The sequence below is a fragment of the Patagioenas fasciata genome, chromosome 26, assembly GCF_037038585.1.
Source record: "Patagioenas fasciata isolate bPatFas1 chromosome 26, bPatFas1.hap1, whole genome shotgun sequence".
Taxonomy (NCBI): domain Eukaryota; kingdom Metazoa; phylum Chordata; class Aves; order Columbiformes; family Columbidae; genus Patagioenas; species Patagioenas fasciata.
In genome coordinates, this window is record NC_092545.1 from 5,598,897 (window position 1) to 5,618,175 (window position 19,279).

Here is a 19,279-nt window from a genome sequence, read left to right on the forward strand (position 1 = left end):
GAAACGTGTGTCCCGTGCGGCTCCGAGGGGGATGGAGGGTTTTACAGAGGATGCGTCCAGGATGCCGCTTTGCACCACCAGCATCCAAGAGCCACCGACCAAATTCCCCCTTCCCAAGGAGCGTTTGCATCCCAAACACCCCAAACATTTCCCACCACGTCTCACCCCTATTTTTCTTGCTTTCCACCGTGCTCACAACCCCCCTCAGCTCCTGGGGGGGGGTTAAATAAACCCTCATGTCCCCCCCTAACCATCCAGTTCTAACAGCCTCAGGATGCAGCTGCAGGAACCCGAGGATGCGTTTGGGATGCTCCAACTCTAACAAAGCATCGGTGGGAGAGATGTTAGACTGGGTTCCTACTGGGACTGACTGGGAGCTGTGGAGGAAGGGACCAGTTTGGTGGGCTGCGGTGCCTCCCGCTCTGCCCAAGCTGCATTATATTCTTCTCCCAATTCTATTTTCCCAGCAGCTCTGCCCAAGGCGCTCAGACACGGCTCTTGTGCCATCTGCTGACCGAAGGCCACTGTATCCAGCATCCACGCAACACCCACTTGGCCTGTTCGCACCCATCCTCTCCCCTCCAGCACCCCTGGGTGCCTCCTGCCCTCTCCTCGCTCCCAACGTCACCTCCTGCCCAGCCCCGACTTGAAAACATCCCTACGAATTCCGCTAAATCCCAGAAAACGCAAAGATGAGACAATTCTGTCATTGATCATCCCCTCTAGAGCCACCCAGCTGGCACCAACAGCTGAGAAGGATGGAGAAAATCTACATTAAAACCTGGTTTTGCAGAAAAACAGGGTAGAAAGCAGGAAACTAGAGGGTTGCATGATCCAGCATGGGAACGCACGGGGAAGGAACAAGTAGGATGGATGAAGGATGCTCCTCATTAGAAAAAGCGACAAAGTACTCCAAGCTTAATTTTGTAACTTCACATTTCCTCCATCTGCGAGCACTGGGGGACACTGAATTATTCATTACGCTTCACCAGAATAACCCCACTTCAAAATAACTCCCCTATATAAAAGATGGAGAGAGCACTTTTAACACCGACCGGTGCTTTTATCTCCCTAGCGTGACACAGCAAAACCCCAAATCTCAGCAATTCCTGCCCCGTACCCACCACTGACCCACTTCTCTTTAACAGAGGAGCATGGGGGGGATTTCTGTCCTTTTTCCCCCCTTTCCAGTGCTCAGTTTTGCAGTTGAGAGAAGCAAAGCTGCACATCTCCAGGATCCAAGCAGAGGGCACTGCTGTCCCATGATTTGAGCCAGGGTTCTGCTACAGAGCTCGGGTTTAAGTCGATCCCAAAGTCTTTCTGGCACAGAAAACCTCTCCTGCTGGCAGGTGTTGCTGTGGCAGCAGCTGGGAAACCCCCTCTCCATTTAAACCCCTTGATGTCAACAGCTCACCCCAAATCCAGAAATAATAGATTTAAAAAATGGTGATAAACCCCAGCCCAACAGAGCAACCTGGAGCAGAGCACCAGGGAAGTGCTGGAGCGTCTCAAAAGCACAAGAGCTGGCTAAAATGGGGAAAGAAGAAGATAAATAGAGGGCGGGAGGTGACAGCCTGTCCCCATTTTGGCATTTGAGTGCATTTTTCTGCTTTTTGTTGTCTTGATGTTTAGTATAGATATATCTTACAGTATATCTGCTTTCCCTCACCCGCCTGCAGTTCAATCTCTGCCATTGCTTCCACCTTCCTGCGTTTTGTTTGATTTCACTGATGAAAAAGGGACAGAAAGTAGCTGGTAGAAACATAAAAGGAAGAAGATGCAGAACACCCTCCTAAGTTCAGTTTCAGCTGCATCAAAGCATTCACAAACTCCTTAGAGATGTCTACAACTGTGCTCTGTTCTTGCATCCCCCCCACGCACCCTCTTCACTCATTATTCCCATTATACTCCCTTTATTCCCATTATATTTCCGTTATTCCCATTATATTCCCAACAGAAGGAGTCGGGTTTCCAGGGCCTCGGATGCTCCCGCGACATCACACCGGGATCCTGATGCGTCCCTGCCAGAAATCAGATCCTTCGGGAGCCGCGGTTGTGCCGCTGCCATAGAAATCCTCCGGTTTCAATGCCAGAAGCAGCTTTCTCCTGATTTCACCTAACCTAGTTAAATGAGGAGTAATGTCCCTGGGGACTTACAATGAAATTACCTCACCGGTCAAAAAGAAGCTGCTGATTTATGATACTTGTGATAGACCCTTCTAGTCTTCTTCCCATAAATCCCCCGGTGGCTTCTCGCTGCCAAAAAGCGGTGGCCAAGCATCGCGGTCCATCCAATTCCATTTTCCTTCCCTCTCGCCCAAATCAACCCACCCGCTGCCTCATCCCTCCGCAGGTCCCGAGCACCAAACTCCAGCCTCTCCATCAATCTCAGCCATCGAGTCATTAGAGACGGACAAAGCCACTTTACCCCAATTCCTCCCTGCTCGTCTCAATCCCAGCCAAGCATTTTCCCCCGGCGCCGGCGCCTCCCGCCATCAACAGCCCGAGGTGTAATGTTACTGCCTGTTTGCTCTGCCTTTTGGTGTTTTGAGTCCTAAACAAGCCACTTAGACGTGGCAATGAATCCAACCGGGGACTGGGAAAGGGCTTTGAGAATGGGGCACAGCACCAGATTCCAAGGATGGGTTTGGAGGAGCAAACCTTGTCCATAGGGACCGTGGTAAAGGGTCCAGCCCAAGGAGCTTAGGCTGGTTTAAATGAGCTGCAGTGCCATTCCTGCACTGGACTGGAAATTCTGGGTTTCAGGAAGCAAGTGCAATAGCCAAAAATAAAAGTAATACCTCCAGGAATCCTTTCAGCGTGCAAAAGCCATGCTAAAAAACTCACATTCCTACCAAGAGTAAAGAGGGCGGGATGAGGCACAGCAAGGGATGGCACGGCTAGAAATGATCTCGGAGGAGAGCAAGCACTCCCTGGGAGGGCAGCCCAAAGGAAACTGCTTTAGCAGAGCCTGAGATCCCCCCTGCACCAAAGGGATTTAGCAGATGCTGTTTGGGGCTCCACCATGGGGCTGCAAAGGCATCGCCCCACGCTGCAAAACCCTCCTGGGGAACGCGAGCTCAGTCTTTCTCGCCATGTGTCCGGTCACAATTCCCACTTTACACTGGAAAATAAAGCACTGTGTGCGGGATGTGCCACGGGCATGAACGCACACGGAGCTAAAACCACGGACTAGCAGGGCCAGGAACGACCCCGTGCATGATGCAGAAGTGAGGACTGACCTGTGGGGTTTTTTCTCCCCAAGCCACTGTATTTATTTTCCCTCCTGTTCCAGTCCCTCACTTCCTTGCCTGTGTTCGGGTAGTTTATTTATTCAGCCTCCCCTAACAGTCCAGTTTGGCTATTTCGGTGGCGCGAGAGATACCGCCCCAACCCAGACAAAAACTCCCTCTGCTCTGTCAGGGCTATCAGCAAACACCAGCCCCTGAGCCCGGCCAGGAATTTTAATTGAAATAGCCGGTCACTGAGCTCAGATAAGGCCCAGCATCACCCCACGGCCGGTGGGGCTCCCCGCTGCCCCATGGGGCTACCAGGCTCCCCAGATTAATGTGGGGTACCCTGGTCTTATTCCATGCTGCCAGCTCAGTGCCCACCCACCAAGGTGGCACTGGGACAAACTGGGAGGGAACTGGGGCCCAGAGGTGCTGGCAATGGTCAGTGCACATTGGCGGGGGTTTTGGAACATCCCTCCCACCCCAGCCCAAAGGAGCTTGGTGGTCTGCGCCCCTTATCAGCTCTTATCTCCCAAAGCCGCTCGCTAATGTGACCTTAATGGAGCTCAAATCGACTCGATTTGTTTTATTGCTGCTTAGCCCAAATCCCCCCCCGCCCCGCTTCTCACTTCCCCTTGTTTTGGAAATACAGAGAGGAATGGGTCTGGCTCCTTCCTCGGGATCTGAAAAGGGGGGGGCAGCACATGGGGAGCCGTGTCCGGGCTCCAGAGCATCCCTGGCGACAGGGAGAGCCCCTCTGGGGACCGACCCGCCTTCCCCAGCTCCCCCCAACCCTCGGGGGCCGGGGGTGGCGCCTGGGCCGGCGGCAGCAGGAGGGTCAGAGCCGGGGAGCGGGCCCCGGAGCGCACACACCCCCCCCGGCCCTGGAAGATGCTGCCCACCCCCTTCTCGGTGAAGGACATCCTCAACCTGGGACCCCCGGCCGGCCCCGGCCCCCGCAGCCCCGGCGGGGAGGACGAGCCGCCGCCACCGCGTAAGTGACCGCGGAACCGGGGGGCCAACGGGACCCCCCGCGGAGCCGCTTTCGTTCCCCCAGGCTGGAAAAAACAGGGGAGCAGAGCCGCCCGTTGCATCCCCGCACCCTCCAGCATCCCTGCACCCTCCAGCATCCCTGCACCCTCCAGCATTCCCGCACCCTCCAGCATTCCCGCACCCTCCAGCACCCCCGCACCCTCCATCGCGCCGGAACCGATGGTCTTCGCTGCGGGACATGGCAAATTTCCTCCTTTTCCCCCCATTTTTTGCCCAGGGTTTGTTTTTTTGGGGGTTGTTTGGGGCATTTTCCGGGCAGCCGCGCATCCCGCCCCGTGTGTCCTCGGGGAAACCAAACGGCCCCGGGGTTGGAGAGAGAATGGTTATAAACAGGGTTTTTCTCCCGAAAGGCACAAATCGCCACCGTTTTCGATGACACAACCCCCCGTTTCGATGCTCCGTAAATTGTCCCCGCTGGGGACAGGGACCAACGCGCCAAGACACGATGCGGAGCCGGCGGCGGGGATGCGGCTCCGGAGCGGCCGCCGCGGGGGGACCCGATGGGTCCCCTGTTCCCCGCGGTTTAAATCCCGCAAAAAAGCTTTCTTTGCTCGCTTTTCCCTAATGCCCGGCGGCTGCAGGGTGGGGAAACCAGTAGGACCAGAGCCCGAGCACTGGGCGGCAATGGGATAAGGAGCCGGAGAGGGCAAAAGAAGCCCGGGGAGGGTGAGAGGAGCCCGGGGAGGACGAAAGGAGCCCGGGGGGATCTCCCTGCCCGCTTCACACCCCAGATGGCACCCCCAGCACCCCGTTTCCTTACAGCCCCCCCTTGAAATTCCCTGCTCCCTTGCTGTGGCTGCCAGGTGTGTGCATCCCACTTGCAACACAAAACCCCAGCAAATTAAAAGAATAACCAAACAAAACTACTTTCCATCTTCTCGCAGATCTAAATATTTTTCTCGAATTGCCATTTAACATCACAGCAAAGTTAATATTAAATTTATCAACTATCAACCCTCTGTCTTTCTCCCAAAGGGCCCCATTCCCAGCTCAATCCCTCCTTTTAAAAAGCATCCTCACTGGGAAGAGCACTGAGCTTGGCTCTCACTTTGCTTTGGGTTTTTCTTGCTGTAGGAAAACATTTGATCACCCATCCTTTTGAGGGGGATGAGAGGAAAGCCGACCCCTGCCACCATCCCAAGCAGCGCCAGCAGAGAAAACCCCGCGTTTTGTTCTCCCAAGCTCAGGTGTTCGAACTGGAGCAGCGATTTAAGCAGCAGAAATACCTCTCCGCTCCGGAACGGGAGCACCTCGCCAATGCACTCAAGCTCACCTCCACGCAGGTGAAAATCTGGTTCCAAAACAGGAGGTACAAGTGCAAGAGGCAGAGGCAGGATAAATCCCTGGAGCTGGCTGCCCACCCGCTGCCCCTGCGGAGGGTGGCGGTGCCGGTGCTGGTCCGGGACGGCAAACCCTGTCTTGGGGGCTCGCAGCCTTATCCAGCCTTGTACAGCATCACCAACAGCCCTTACTCCTATAGCTCCTACTATAGCACCTATAGCAGCCCATATGGTGCTGGCTATGGGGGGGGCTATGCTGGGGTGCCCCCCAGTGCCGCCGCGGGCAGTCCCACCATGCACGGGAGCTTGGGCATGGTCAGCGCTGCTCAGCACCAACCCATGTGTCTGCAAACCACGGCGCAAAGGGGGATCAGGGCTTGGTAGGTGGAGGTGAGGACCGATGAAAACACCGAGGAAAAGTCCCCCCTCCATTCCAGAGCTTCATGGGGACACGAGCCAGATCCAGAGGGTTCCTGCCACCCTGGGCAGTGGGACAACTCCAGCACGGCCGTCCCCTCTACCTGTACGGTCACATCTCCGCAAAGGCAGGTCAGGAGGGAGGGGACGCTGCCGCTGTAATGCTGTGACTTTGGGGACGCAGTGACCGAGGGTATTTATTTATTTCAACCCAAATATTTTGGAGCCTGGCCCTTCCCGCTCCCGCAGAGGATTTGCTCCTCCAGGGCGCCGGTGTGTGGCCGTCAGGAGGGTACGAACACTGGTTTTCCTCCTGAGGAAAACAGGGTCTGTGCACATCACCGTGCATTCGCTTTTTTATTAACAGTATTTAATGCTTTGAGTTCCTCTAATCTTTTGGAGATACATTTCTGGTTTATATTTCTTAATATCTCCCAGCATAGGTGTTCATGTTTTTATTATTATTATTATTGTTTGCAAATAAAAACCAAATTGGTGAAATTGTGTGTTTCCACTCACCATTCCTTAGACCAACAGAATCATGGGGCTGCCCATGGCCCCCAGTGCAGACTTGACTTGGACAGTGGAGGGGGAAAAGCACACAAAGATCATTATTTGCTGCAAAATGTTGGTTTAACAGAGATCTTCCCATTATGATGCCAAGATATCCTGGTGATGGAGCCGGACAGCATCCTGCACACCACTCCCACCGCACAGGACAGGGAAAATGCCCCCTCACAACCCTCGGGGTGCTGTCCCTTCCTTTCCTCCTTTCCTGACAGTTTCTTATCCTCCCAGCCTTTGGTGAAAAGAGACTTGCAGGAGGCAATTAAGCTTTTATCTCTAATCGCACTCAGCCCCATCACTCCGGTGCTTCCCAAATGGGACATCCCTGACCCTCAAACCAGAAAAACTCTCTCGGTGAGATAGTGCTGGTCGCCGTCCCACTGCTCCAAGGCTTTGCAGCCCCACCGAGGTCCTGGAAAGCTCTGGGTAAGGTGGCAGATGCAGTGGGTGCTGTCCCATCTCCTTCCCTTCATCCAGCCACGCTCACCTGGGCGTTTCTCCCCAAATTAGCTTTGGAGCAGCGTCCTTGCACTGGGAAATGCTGCAAACAGCAGCACCCCCAACACCTGGGCTCACCTGCAAGTCCTAACAACACCGAGAGCATTGCTTTTGAGTTTCAGCAATAAAATGAGGCAAATCACACTGAGCGCTCCCCTTTGGGCACCCATAAAAAGCTCAGGGGGTGATTTACCAGCAAAGGAGCAACAGGGGGGCAAAGGAGGATGCTGAGGTTTGGCTGGGACCCCACAGACCCATGGGGAAGGGCTTGTCTTGAGCAAGAGGGAGAAGCAAACAGCCAGAAAAACCCGCAGGAGCCAAGACACAACCAAAGGGCGTAAACTCCTGCCAGGGATCTCCAATCAGGCCCGGGAGGCTTGGCTGCCTGCCGGATAAATGCCGAGCCGGGAGGCTGGGGAGCCAGCGAGCGCTGGGCAGGGAGAGGAAGAGGAGGATGAGCGCTGGGGTGCTGGGGGCCAGGAGGCAGAGAGAACCCAGCAGCACCCCAGACGGGATGAACTGGACCCCCACGGCAGCCCAGCAGCCCCGTCCCCTCTCCTCCAGGCCCCGGACATCCTTCCTGATCCAAGACATCCTCTGGGATGGGGCAGAGAGGGGCGAGAGCGGGGGGTTCGGCAGCTCGGAGGACGGTGGGGCAGCCACCATGGAGGGCGGCGAGGGCAGCTCGGCCCTGGGGGACCCCCCCGGGAGCCATCGTGCCCCAGGAGCATCCCAAGATCGAGGGACACACCAGGAGGCAGATGCAGGTAAGGAGGTGGAAAATCCTGGTTGATCCTGGGGGATGGATCAGTAACATCTAAGCTTGGCTCAACCAAGGGGCAGGATGTAGATCTAGGGCACTGCAGAGCCCACTAAGCTGTGCTTTAGATACCAGGGAGTATCTGTGCTCCAGCACCGGGAAAATAAGACAAATCACAACTGCATGCAAACCGAGCACTTCAAATAACTCAAGGGACCGAGTCTGCCTAAAACTCTGCCTAAATAAAGCCTAGACAATGTATTTCTGTGATATCCTGGGAAATAAAGTTCCATTTTAATGCAGAAGGTGCCCAGCAAGGTCACTGGGAGCTGCTGGATTGGAGTAGCAGTTTGTGCCCCCAGTCTGGGGCTATTTGGAAAGCCCCCATGCTGAATTAGTGCTGTTTGCAGCAAGGCTCAGCTTTCCCGCATGCTCAACCCCGATTTCACGCTGTGATTTATTAATAATCACCCTGCTCCTCCTGATACAACACCGCCAGCATCTCTTCCTAGCATGCAACTGCTAAATTGGCTGCAGGGAATAATGTTTCGGTGCAGAGGCAAATCACACTCAGCAGCGTAGTTTTGTGACCGGTGCCTCTCGTGTTGCAGCAGCCAGGGATGTGGGACAGGACTCAGCCTTTTTTTGCCCAAATAGTCCCGGACTGAGCTGCAACAGCCATAAAAAGCAATTTTAAGCTCTCCAGCGACCAGCTCTTGTTTGCTAAGAGAGCCCTTGTAGGGTGAATTTTGTCTTTACATTTCTATCCTATTAAAATCAGTTCCGACCTAAAAGCGAGTTCAGAAACAGCCACCAGGCTGATTAGTACAAGAATCACTAAAAGCTGGACCAAGCCTCTCAGAAAGCAGCTCGTGTACATCAGGGCATTTCAGTGGGACAGCTGTGATTTACACAGGCTGGGAATTAAGCCCGTTGTTTCTATCTTGAGTGCTATGTTCACATCTTAAGAAAATATAATAAGAAATGACTAAATGGGAAAGAAAATGGCCTATTCCCATGCCACAACTGGGTGATGCACAACAAGGAACTAACTGTATAAATGAATTTACTTTGAAAAGTTAGAAGTGACACTTTGCAGGGAGATCAGCACGAGAAATAAGTCGAACACTGAAATGCTGCTTTGGGGCTGTGACCCGAGTTGGGGTCTGCAGTTCTATCTGTAAAACCAGGCCTGGAGGTTTAAAAACCTGCCCCAAAATGTCCCGGCATTGCCTTGGAGGCACGAGAGAGCAAAGAGAATAATTTCAATGCTTTCTAGCTGCAGTCTGCACTGATTTCCCATTTCTGAGCTATTCTCTGTAGCTCGAGGACACAAACTTGTTTTCTTTGGGGATCAGGATTTTCCCCACAGGAACAGGAAGATATTTCAAAGAAGAGCCTAAATAGTACGAATTCTGCCATAAAAACCCCAAGAGCTGTTGATGCTGCGCTCTCCATAACAGCGGTACCTTGGGGTTTTAAGCACAGCAGCATCACAAAATATCCCTTTGTGCATTATTTAAGTCCCTTGAATGTATGTTAATATTGAAAGCATGCTTAGATGAATTAAGAAAGTGGGATTAAGGAAGACTTTGAGATGGTTTTTACCCCACTAAATGAAAATATTTCCATGGTAATATGAATATTTTGTTTTCCAGAAGGGGAAAAACAAGCAATTCGGGTGATTTTCAAGCGGGTAATTCTCATTTTGTTCCTCTTGCAGATGAGAATGAAACGTCAGAGTGTGACCCCCCAAGGGCAGCTCAATGTCCCCCCAAAGCGGCCAAGCGCTCGCGGGCGGCGTTTTCCCACACCCAGGTCCTGGAACTGGAGCGCAAGTTCAGTCGCCAAAAATACCTATCGGCCCCCGAGCGAGCCCATCTGGCCAAACACCTGCAGCTCACCGAGACCCAGGTGAAGATCTGGTTCCAAAACAGGAGGTACAAGACTAAAAGGAAACAAATGGGCTCCGAAAGCGGCGGAACGGACACGGACGCGACCGGGCACAAAGCATCCGAGCTGCCCCAAGCATCCCTGATCACGCTGCGGGGCGGCTGGCAATACCTGCCCTGCCTCTACTACCTGAGCGGCTGGAGCCCCTCCTGGTGGTAACCGAGTGGTTTTAAGCAGAAATCAGCTTTTTCTCTTCGTTTTTTATCCTGGTTTTTTAATAGCGCGTCGCTCTGCGTAGTGCTAATGGGGAAAGGGGGGGCCCCACTTGTAACCATCAGCATCTTCTGGTTGCTGCACAAATTGCCACTAACAGCCAAAAATACCCCAAATAGAGATTTTTAAAGTGTGTAATTCAGCATGCTCGATACCGATGCTTCGGGGTTGTAAAATATCGCAGGTTCTTTTAGGGACAGAAAGGGTGAATCCAGCCCCAGAGAGGGTGATCGCCCCTTCCAAACTGACTGTACCCCCCGAGGCCTTTGCAAAAAGCAAAGTGGTGATGCTGGGCTGGGACTGGTTTGGCCACTTGGGCCACAAGCTGCTGTACAATCTTCAAATTGGGTTTAAATTTAGAAAGAAAAGCAAAAATATTTGCATTTCTGCCCTTGACACCATAGTTGCAAATGGTCTCAGAGGGGACTTGGAGCTCCCCCGTGATTTCCGCAGCCTCCACCCGCAGCGACGCATTTTTGGGGGGGAATTAAACCCCTTTTTTGCCACCAGCAGCACCAAATTGAAGTGCTCGATGGCCCCGGTTTGCTGGGGTGGAGCGGTGCCAGTTCACCCCCCCAAACCACAAAACCTGGGGAACACGGACAATAGCGCAATGACAGACGGGTTTTGCATATCCGGGTGGCGACGCCGTTCGGATGTTTCCCATCTAAGCTGTTTGAAATAAAACCTCCAAGAGTTCAATGCTCTCTCAAAGCAGCAAAGTTTGCAAGTGAAATCAGCCCGGTTCCCATCAGGGCAGCAAGAGGGTGACATCTTTACAAGTTATTTTTTAATGAGGTGACAACTATTTGCACTAACAGAGTAGCAAAGTGTTTTGCTTTTAACTAAGCATACTTAAAACTTTAGGTGCCGCTAAGTCCGTGGGAGAAAGCATAGAAATAAATGGGATTTCCAAGAGAGAAAACACCTCAACTGCTGTTTTTCAGTGTAAATCAGCGTAGCTCTGTTATCAAGTAAATTGAGGGGTTTTTCCCTGTGAACCTCCAGAAATGTTTGTGGTGCCTGTTCTTTCTGCAAGAGAATTAAAAATCACAGCAATCCCATTCCCTCCTGCAGCAGGGAAATACGGACTATTAGGAATGTTGAGGAACTGCTTAGATCCGACCTTTTTAACCGGATTATTTGGGAAGCGATCTTGATCTTTTGCCTCTACCCATCGACCTTGCAAACCCACGGACTCCGCAAAGACGAAGCTGCTCAGGATGATGAGGAAAATCTCATGGGAAGGGAGAGGAGAACACGCAAACTCAACCCCTATTTAGTTTTTCTTGCTATCGGAGCTGTTTGCTCGATTTGGAGGACACCCGGTTGCTTTTTAATTGTCTGAAAGTATCCGCTAATATCTCAGACAACATTTTCCTCCCATCTCCTGCTCCCAGCAGCCGTGGGTCCCCCAGCCTGTTCTCTGGGCCAGAAGGACATCTCCCCTCTGCTGTTTCAATGTTTCAAACCCAGCCCAGCTGCTTATCCACTCTGAATTTTGCTTATCCACTGCTCGAAACAAATAACAAAATAATTATAATAATAAAAATGGATATAAAAAGCCCTTATGGCCTCGAATCCAAGCCCCCGCATCCCTCCCGCTGGCATCTCCGCAGGGAGGATGTTCTGCCAAAATCCAGCCAGACCCTCGGGATGCTGCTTAAATCAAAGTGGAGATGCTCTATTTGCACTAAATACACTGGATTAGCAGCTCTGACCATCCCGGAGCTGCCCCTCCATGGAAATCACCGTGTGTCCTTTGCACAGACAGCAGAAAAGCAACAGGGACGTGCACGTTATGCTGGAAAGGACTTAACTGGGCTGGGAAAATTAGATATAAACCAAAAATTAGATATAAACCAAATGTCTTGAATGCTTCTTTGGGAAAATGTTTGTGTTGTAGCTATATTTTTCCTGCTGATGGTTTATTCACCAGTAAAACATCTTCTTGTTGCTCCAACACCCAGCTGCTCATGCTTAACTTTGCTGGTAGAAAGCAAGTCCAGCGCAAATAGTTGCTATTTTTGTACATATTTTTTGATACTATTTTGCCTGATGCGCATTGTCCTTTGGAATAAAGAGTGCAGAGTCTTTATTAAAAACAAGCTGCCTCTGTGGGGTTTTTTTGCCCTGGGTTTGGATTTTCTTTTAATCCCGGTTTCTGCCACAAAATGACCACGGGTGTCCCACCAGCACACGAAAAACGGTTGCAGACGCAGCACTTGGATGAGTTTTGTGCACTGAACTGTCACAAACATGGGCTCACAAGGTGGTAAAATCACCATTCATCACTATTTCTAGGTGCTCGACACCAAACACTGCTCCATCACCCATCAAGCCAGGTCCAGGGTACCCCTGAGCATCCTCCGATCCCATTTACCATCCCATGAGCATCAAACAGGTGACTATTTCCCAAAAGTAAGAGCTTATATACTGAAGTGTTTTCTTTGTCACACCCACATTACTCATAAATCCCATGATTTAAGCACAATTGAATTAAGCCAAAGCAGGTTCTGGGTCCAGCCTTGGTGCCAATGGGATGCAGGGATGCAGACAGGGATGCGGGGATATAGATGATGCAGGGATGCAGGTGATGCAGATGATGCAGGGATGCAGATGATGCAGGGATGCAGACAGGGATGTAGATGATGCAGGGATGCAGATGATGCAGCTCTGTCCTCCCTCCTCTCCTTCCCACCCTTTTCCTCTCCAACCCCCAAATGGCTTCTTTACTTCCACTTGTTTTTTCTCCCTCTTTTTCAAGCCCAAAGCACAAGGACCAAAAAATGGGCTGTACCATTTGGATAACCAAACCATCCCAGAGTGTTAAGGCATTAATTACAACAAAGGGAACAACACAGCAGGCTTTCCCGGTGATAAATATCTCCTTAATTAATACAGAAAAGGAAATCCCACCCTAACTATGGAGATGTGGAGTTTCAATCAGCCTTAACGAAGCAGAACTCCTGTTTGTACACAACCAGCAACAGAAAGCATCATTTAATGTCTGTCAATTAGTGTCACGCTCCGCCGCTAACGTATCCATCAAGATTAAATGGTGTCTAATGCTGACATAACATTTACACTTGTTTGTGCCAAATAATTTATTTAAAGCAAAAAAAAGAAGAAAGTCTGCCTTTGGATCATGTAACTGTTGACTAACATTTGCATGCAATAAACCACATACTTGGCAAGGACTTGCGGGACTAGAGCCAAGAAAAATCAGCTTGACCTACACAACATTTGCAAACCAGAGGAGTGGGAACAAGTTCGCTACATGGAGCTAAGTGGGATAGAAAATGCAAGGACACCCGAAGCACCAGGATGTACCAGACTGGGATTTCCTCCCCATTTTGGTACCTGGTTATTAGGAAGATGCTTTGGAGAGAAGTGCATAAAACCTTTCAGCAATGAGCACCAGGATGTGGCTCTTAGGTGCGCGGATGCTTCCTAAGGAGGGAGGCGAGCTAAGCCACAAAGCACCAGGACTTAGAGCTCTTAAAAACCCCGGAGGATTTTCAATATTTACTTTTTTACTTCAATATTTGTTTTTTTCGCTATTACTTTCAACATTTTCTCTTGTTGTGGATACTCTTGTCATCCACAGCAATGCCCCATCTCTTCCTAACCCAGAGTCCCCCAGCCCATTGCAGGGGGCTGGACCAGCTCCCTCCATCCTTGAGCCATCAGCGATGCCAAAGAGGGGTCGGGGAAGCACAGGATCAGATTTGCACCACAGCAAATGGGGAAAGAAAAAGGAAAGGGGGGAAAAATGTGGCAAAAACGCGGAGATGCGGCAAAACGCAGCTTTGCAGATTGGTGTTCCCATGGGAAACTCCCTCGCTGTCTCTCACAAAAATCCAAGGCACATTCCTCTTTCTTCTGGTATGGTCTGGGCACTGTTTGTTAAGAAAAGCCAAAGGTGGAGAGAAACCCACAGTGAATAACCCTGGAAGTGTTTCCAAAGCTGCCTGCCCGTGGTAATTTATGGCAGCCCACTTGCAGAAGGGAAAGTCGAGAGATAAGACAACTATTTTTACGGGCAAAGAAGTTCGGAGCGAAGCGTTTTGTGTTGAAACGCTCTGGTTCTGAAAGAAAGAGGCAAGGGGGCTTTTGGTGTCTATATGTCACCCGTCGTCACCTCGCTGTGGAGCCCCTGGGGACAAAGGGGGACGAGGGGTATGGGAGGAGCTGCGGCATCTTGGGCTGTGCACGGGGGAGCGGGACGTTCCTGTGCTCGGAGAACAAGGACACGGGGGATGTGGGGGACGTTCCCAGCGGGGCCGGAGCTGGGAGGGCAATCTCTGCACAGTGAGCGGGGGAGGATGCTCAGGGCGCTGTAGCTGTTGGGTTTGCCCAATTCTATTCCTATCCAGGCTTTTTCCAGCACTAGGGTTTGGATTTTTAAGAGATATCAGCCACGCGTGGTGACCCCAGCTCTTCTTTGCATCCGGAGTTTTTTGGGGCAACCAGATTTGCAGAAAAGCACTTTTGTGCCCCCTGCCCACACACAGCCCCATGGAGCCCCAGCTGCCCAGCCTGAGCCTCCCAGGGTCGTATTCCCAACCTTTAAGATTGATTTTCCCATGCAATATGATTTTACATCACCCAGCCCCGGTCAGGCTGGGTCAGGGCTCTCAGCAGTGACAGTGCAAAGGAAAAGAGAGAAACCCATTCCTGAAGAGCCCGTGCTATTGAAACAAGGTAAAAGCTGGGCTATCGGTGATTTGGCAATGCCACCCGCGGTATTTTTCCACCGGCCTGCACAACAGGGTCCTGCTCGCGCCGGGAAGCCAAGGGATTAGCACAAGTCTCTTTGCAAACAGAGCTTGGGTGGGGGCACCCGGGGCTCCTCGGCACTCCCCTGAGGATAAATGGCCGAGCTAAACCGGGAAAACGCTCTAGCAAAGCAATTATTCACTTGCAGCCACTTTCCCAGCGCCCGGGCTGCCAGGTTGGGGATCTGCAGGGTTTACACAGGATGGAGTAAGCCCAGTACACCCAGGAGAACTTGCTCTGCAGAAGGATGTCCCAACGCCCTACAAACGTCATCCCAACGGCTGCGCCGCTCACTCGGGGCCAGGGCAAAGCGCTGGGCTGGGGCTGGTGGAGGAAAACGCAGCCCGAAGGCTGCAACGAACGCCAGATGTTCCCCTTGAAATCACACAGATGTTTGCCCCCCACAAACCGGGTCCGGAGCAAGCAGAGCCTGGGCTGCCTTTGCACCAGCTAGATAATATGAATCCTTTTCCTAGCCTCTGAGCTCTGCCAGCGCCCATTGGGTTTGTTTGCCGCTGGGTATCGTCACGTATGAGGTGGGGGATGCAGATTGCGATGATCCCAGGCAAGTTTCCATGATGAAATGGAGTTTTCTCCCCAAATACCAGTGTGTTAGCCTGGATATCCATGCTGTTCCCCAGTGAGCAGCTGCCTGCATCAACCGTGCCCCCCAGAATGGTATTTCTACATTACAGGCTTTATCATTTTGCTCCTTAAAAAGGGGGGAATGGAAACAAAGCTCCAAGTCGGCACCAGCCCTACACTGCACCTTCTCCCCAGAAACACGATGTATTTGATGGGATGAGCACGAAGAGGTACCGAATCCAGAATGATTCGGGTCGTTTCCCATCTCAAGATCTCAGCCTAATTAAACAAGGGGATGGTGACGATCACCAGTAAAACCAGCAAAACTTCCCCGTTTTCGGAGGGTTCAGCCTCTGGGAGTTATTTAGTAAATGACCAATATTTCACCCCTCCCTGCCCAGTGGTTTTTCGCAGGGTGTTGATGGCACATCAGCCCTCCTCACCCTCTATTTGCGCTGCTGGAAGGAGGAATTACTGCACTATTTATCTACCACACGCTCTTTCTGCTCATCTGCTTTGCAAAGCAGCCCCGGGGGCACCGATCACCACACGCTCCCTGTGCCACCCACTGAAAACATCCCAGGGGACAAAGCTTTAAAGCAAATAAATGAAAAGTTTAGATGAAGGCGATTAACGTGCTTGGAGGGTTCGGTCGCTCAGTGGTTGCATCTGGGTCGTTGCAAACCTGCAGCTCTGAGCGGTTTTTGGAGGGTTTGGTTTCCTCCAGGTGATGAATAAACACTTTTTGCTGTGTAAATCACAGCAGGTGAAAAAGAAAACACCAAATTGATGAATATTGGGGTCTCTGCTGGCAGGAAAATAGGAAATAAGTGAAGCAAAGGTGGGGATATATATCATAGATGGGGGTAGGGGACGTGTTTAATTCCAGGACCAAAAAGCTCATGGCCCAAACCCGGCAATATTTGGGCTGGAATTACATTGCCTGTCTCCACTGAAATGCTCCGGGACAGATTTACACCCGCAGAGCCCGGCGGAAAACACTTACCCGTTCTACAAACCCAACCCTTGTCTGTTAAAGGGAATTAAATCTTGTGGATAAATAACAAGTGTTTTTATTCCCTTTGTGGACAATTGCGGCAGAGTAAGATAGCGGGGTAAGGTGTGGCCGGAAAACCTTTCACTCCGTGATCTGCATCTTCTCATCCAAGGCAAACACGCAGCTCAATGAAATCTCAAGAGGGAAAAGGTGAGATGTTTGCCTTTATGTTCATTACCCTTTAAAGCACAAACAATATTTGAAGAGAAACAAAGAATCGGGCAAACTAGATAATAATCATATGCGGCGAACAAACACCCAGATCCCGGATTCATCAAACGGCTTAAATAAAAACCCCAAATGCTGGGGGTTTGGTTGCACAGGGGGAGCACCCATGTCCCACAGGGCACGTAGCACTGTCCCCAACATCTCTACCAGGTCCCAGGGATGTGCCCATCACTGTCACCACCATCCACATGTCCCAAGGACCATTTGTCCCCCGACATCACGCTGTACTCAAAATTGATGCTCAGGATGCACCTTCCACCCCCTGGCTAAGCCTTGGTTGCTATTCCTCCTCCCACCCGCACAAGCTTCGAGTTATTAGAGTTGTTATCCCTTTTTGTTTGTCTTGTATAATTATAGATCCTTAGGAAAAGTATCAGTTGGGAAGTTTATCATACACGCAGTAGAAGGGAATTGATTTCTTGGTACCAACCCAAGACATCAATATATAACCAAGTCCTGAACACGGCACCGCGAACACCCACTGCCCTATAGACCCTTGCTGCAGGAAATCCTGCAGGTTTAAGGAGCTGCCGTGTTCTGCCAGATAAATAAGACGCACTAAAAAGAAATACCCTCAAAAGGTATTTACACAATAATCTGTACCGGGTCCAAAGAAACCATTAGCGTCAATTAGAAAATGGGATGCGTTCCCAGGGCAAGATGCCACCCAGCCCGGAGCGGGACGAGGATGTTCTTGTGTCGTGGATCTCAGAAAGTGCCACATGCCCACGGGTGGCACCTCCAGCAGCTCATTCTTCCTCCCATGTAGACACCCCCAAAGCCTGGAGGTGATGGGGGAGCTGGGGTGATACCCTTGGGCACCCCAGTGCCCTGGGGATGTGTCCCATCCTGCTCCATTGCAGGAATTGCCCATGTCAAGCCAGAGGTTTAAAGCAGAAAGGAAGAAGAGATAACCACCGATGTGATCTTTTGCAGAGGTCCCTCAGCCTTTCCAGTGATCTCTCCATCCAGGAAAAACCATCCCCTGCTCCCGACCTTTTTCTACTGAGAAAACAAGCTCAGCCCAGACATTCCCAGCTCTGCAACCGCCCTACACCATCCTAACCAACAATATCTCTTTATCTCCCTCAATAGCCAGCAACATTTTCCATTATTACTTGCAGCAATGGTAGGACGCAACATAAATTAAGCATTTCATGCATTCAGGCAACTGCTGGGCAAACCAAAAGCTGAGAAAACATAGGAGAAGCTTAAATTACTCACCGGGTAGAGGGAGGAGAGCAGCCTGGAGCCCTTGGGATGCTGGGGCTGAAGGGCCACAGCCACATCTCTGCTCAGGTGAGGAAATGCTCTCCCAGGGCACCTTGCAAAGGGCACAGAGGCTTTTTCTGTGTGTTTTTACTTTTCCTAGGTGGTTTTCTTTTATTTTGGTCAGAGCTCTGGCGGGTTTAATGGGATAATTCACATCATCTGTGAGCACACAGCAGCTGGTCACAATAAGCAATAAATAGGGGCATTTCTCACTTCTTGGGAGAACACTGGGAATAAGATGGAGCTGAATGGTGACTGTGATAAAGAGAAACGTAGGGATGCTCAACAGCCTTCATATAAACCCATATTTAGTATTTAAGAGGTGTGCATGAAGCGTGTGACATACCCCACCTTTCAGGACACGTTTACTACACAGGGGAAGGGGGTTAAATATTTACTGGTCAACGAAAGCAAACATAAACCTGTCACAAACATTTTGCGGAGCGCAAATAGCACTTTATCTTCTGATCTTGTCTCTTCAGCTCATCCGCTGGGTGAGACCCCTGCACGTCGATGGTCCATTGCACCTCATGCGTTTTTCACCGCCAGTAAAAACATTACAGGATGAAAAACAAGGAAAAGGCAGAATAGGTGAGAAAAGTCCTTTGCAGCCCAGCATCTGCCAGCTTGACTCCCCATGTTGGTGCTTGCTGCTAAACCCTGTAATTATCAGTATCATCCCAGCTGAAACTGCATCCCAACACAAGCTCATCTTTAGGACTGTAGGTGCATCTGCACTGAGAACACACCAAAATCAACCCCCCCAGCACCCCTGGATCAGCACCTCTTCCAAACCTGCCATTTCCTCAACAAAACCCATCCTGCTCCATCCCCTTGGCGCAATTACACGAGGCTGCTCCCCAAATAACCCTTCAGATCCAGCTCTGCATTTTTAAGGCTGGGGATTTACACCAAGGAGTTTGAGACTCTTTAAATGAGAGATGCACAGCACTTGTTAAGCTGAAATGTGATTTTTAGACCAACCTGGTTTTCAGGCCAGATTTGGCACCCAGACCATGGTTCTGCCAGGTTTATTAGAGGTGAAAAGGAAGAAAAACTGCAAGAACCACACTTCCTAGGGGAAAGGTTCTGGGGTATTTTTATTGAAGGGGAAGGTAAGATCTACAGCAGCTTCGTATCTTCTGGCGTTTCCCCCTTCAAATCCTGCAGGAAATATTAGCGAAACCTCAAAGGTTCCCCCCAGGGCCTTCACGTTGCTTTCCAGGTGGGAATTGGCTGCTGAACAAGCTCCACTCCACGGGTTTGCTTTGCAAATCTCCAAGCGCGGTGCCAAGCTGAGCGCGTTCCAAAAGTCTCCAGCGGCTCCTAGAGGAACGCAAGCCCAGTATAAAGACATCAACGCCTGCCAGGCTGCAAAACC

General features: G+C 51.1%; 2 protein-coding genes across 2 annotated transcripts; both read left to right on the plus strand.

Moving 5' to 3' along the window:
* The first annotated feature begins 3,975 nt into the window (after positions 1-3,975).
* Positions 3,976-6,425, plus strand: NKX2-6 (NK2 homeobox 6). The gene is made up of 2 exons (XM_065856555.2): positions 3,976-4,227; positions 5,361-6,425. Exons 1-2 carry the CDS (start codon positions 4,125-4,127, stop codon positions 5,948-5,950), a joined length of 693 nt encoding a protein of 230 aa, XP_065712627.1. The 5' UTR covers positions 3,976-4,124; the 3' UTR covers positions 5,951-6,425.
* Positions 6,426-7,459: 1,034 nt separating this feature from the next.
* Positions 7,460-12,082, plus strand: NKX3-1 (NK3 homeobox 1). The gene is made up of 2 exons (XM_065856540.2): positions 7,460-7,815; positions 9,532-12,082. The coding sequence occupies exons 1-2, from the start codon at positions 7,503-7,505 to the stop codon at positions 9,918-9,920; spliced, it is 702 nt and encodes a 233-aa protein (XP_065712612.1). The 5' UTR covers positions 7,460-7,502; the 3' UTR covers positions 9,921-12,082.
* The last annotated feature ends 7,197 nt before the right edge of the window (positions 12,083-19,279 follow it).

What these genes read in the sequence shown, in the direction of transcription:
- NKX2-6 (XM_065856555.2), top strand. Translation starts at nt 4,125, where the DNA reads ATGCTGCCCACCCCCTTCTCGGTGAAGGACATCCTCAACCTGGGACCC. An exon ending in GGACGAGCCGCCGCCACCGC is followed by an intron (nt 4,228 to 5,360) that starts GTAAGTGACCGC and finishes TTCTTGCTGTAG; the next exon opens with GAAAACATTTGATCACCCAT.
- NKX3-1 (XM_065856540.2), top strand. Translation starts at nt 7,503, where the DNA reads ATGAGCGCTGGGGTGCTGGGGGCCAGGAGGCAGAGAGAACCCAGCAGC. An exon ending in ACACCAGGAGGCAGATGCAG is followed by an intron (nt 7,816 to 9,531) that starts GTAAGGAGGTGG and finishes TTCCTCTTGCAG; the next exon opens with ATGAGAATGAAACGTCAGAG.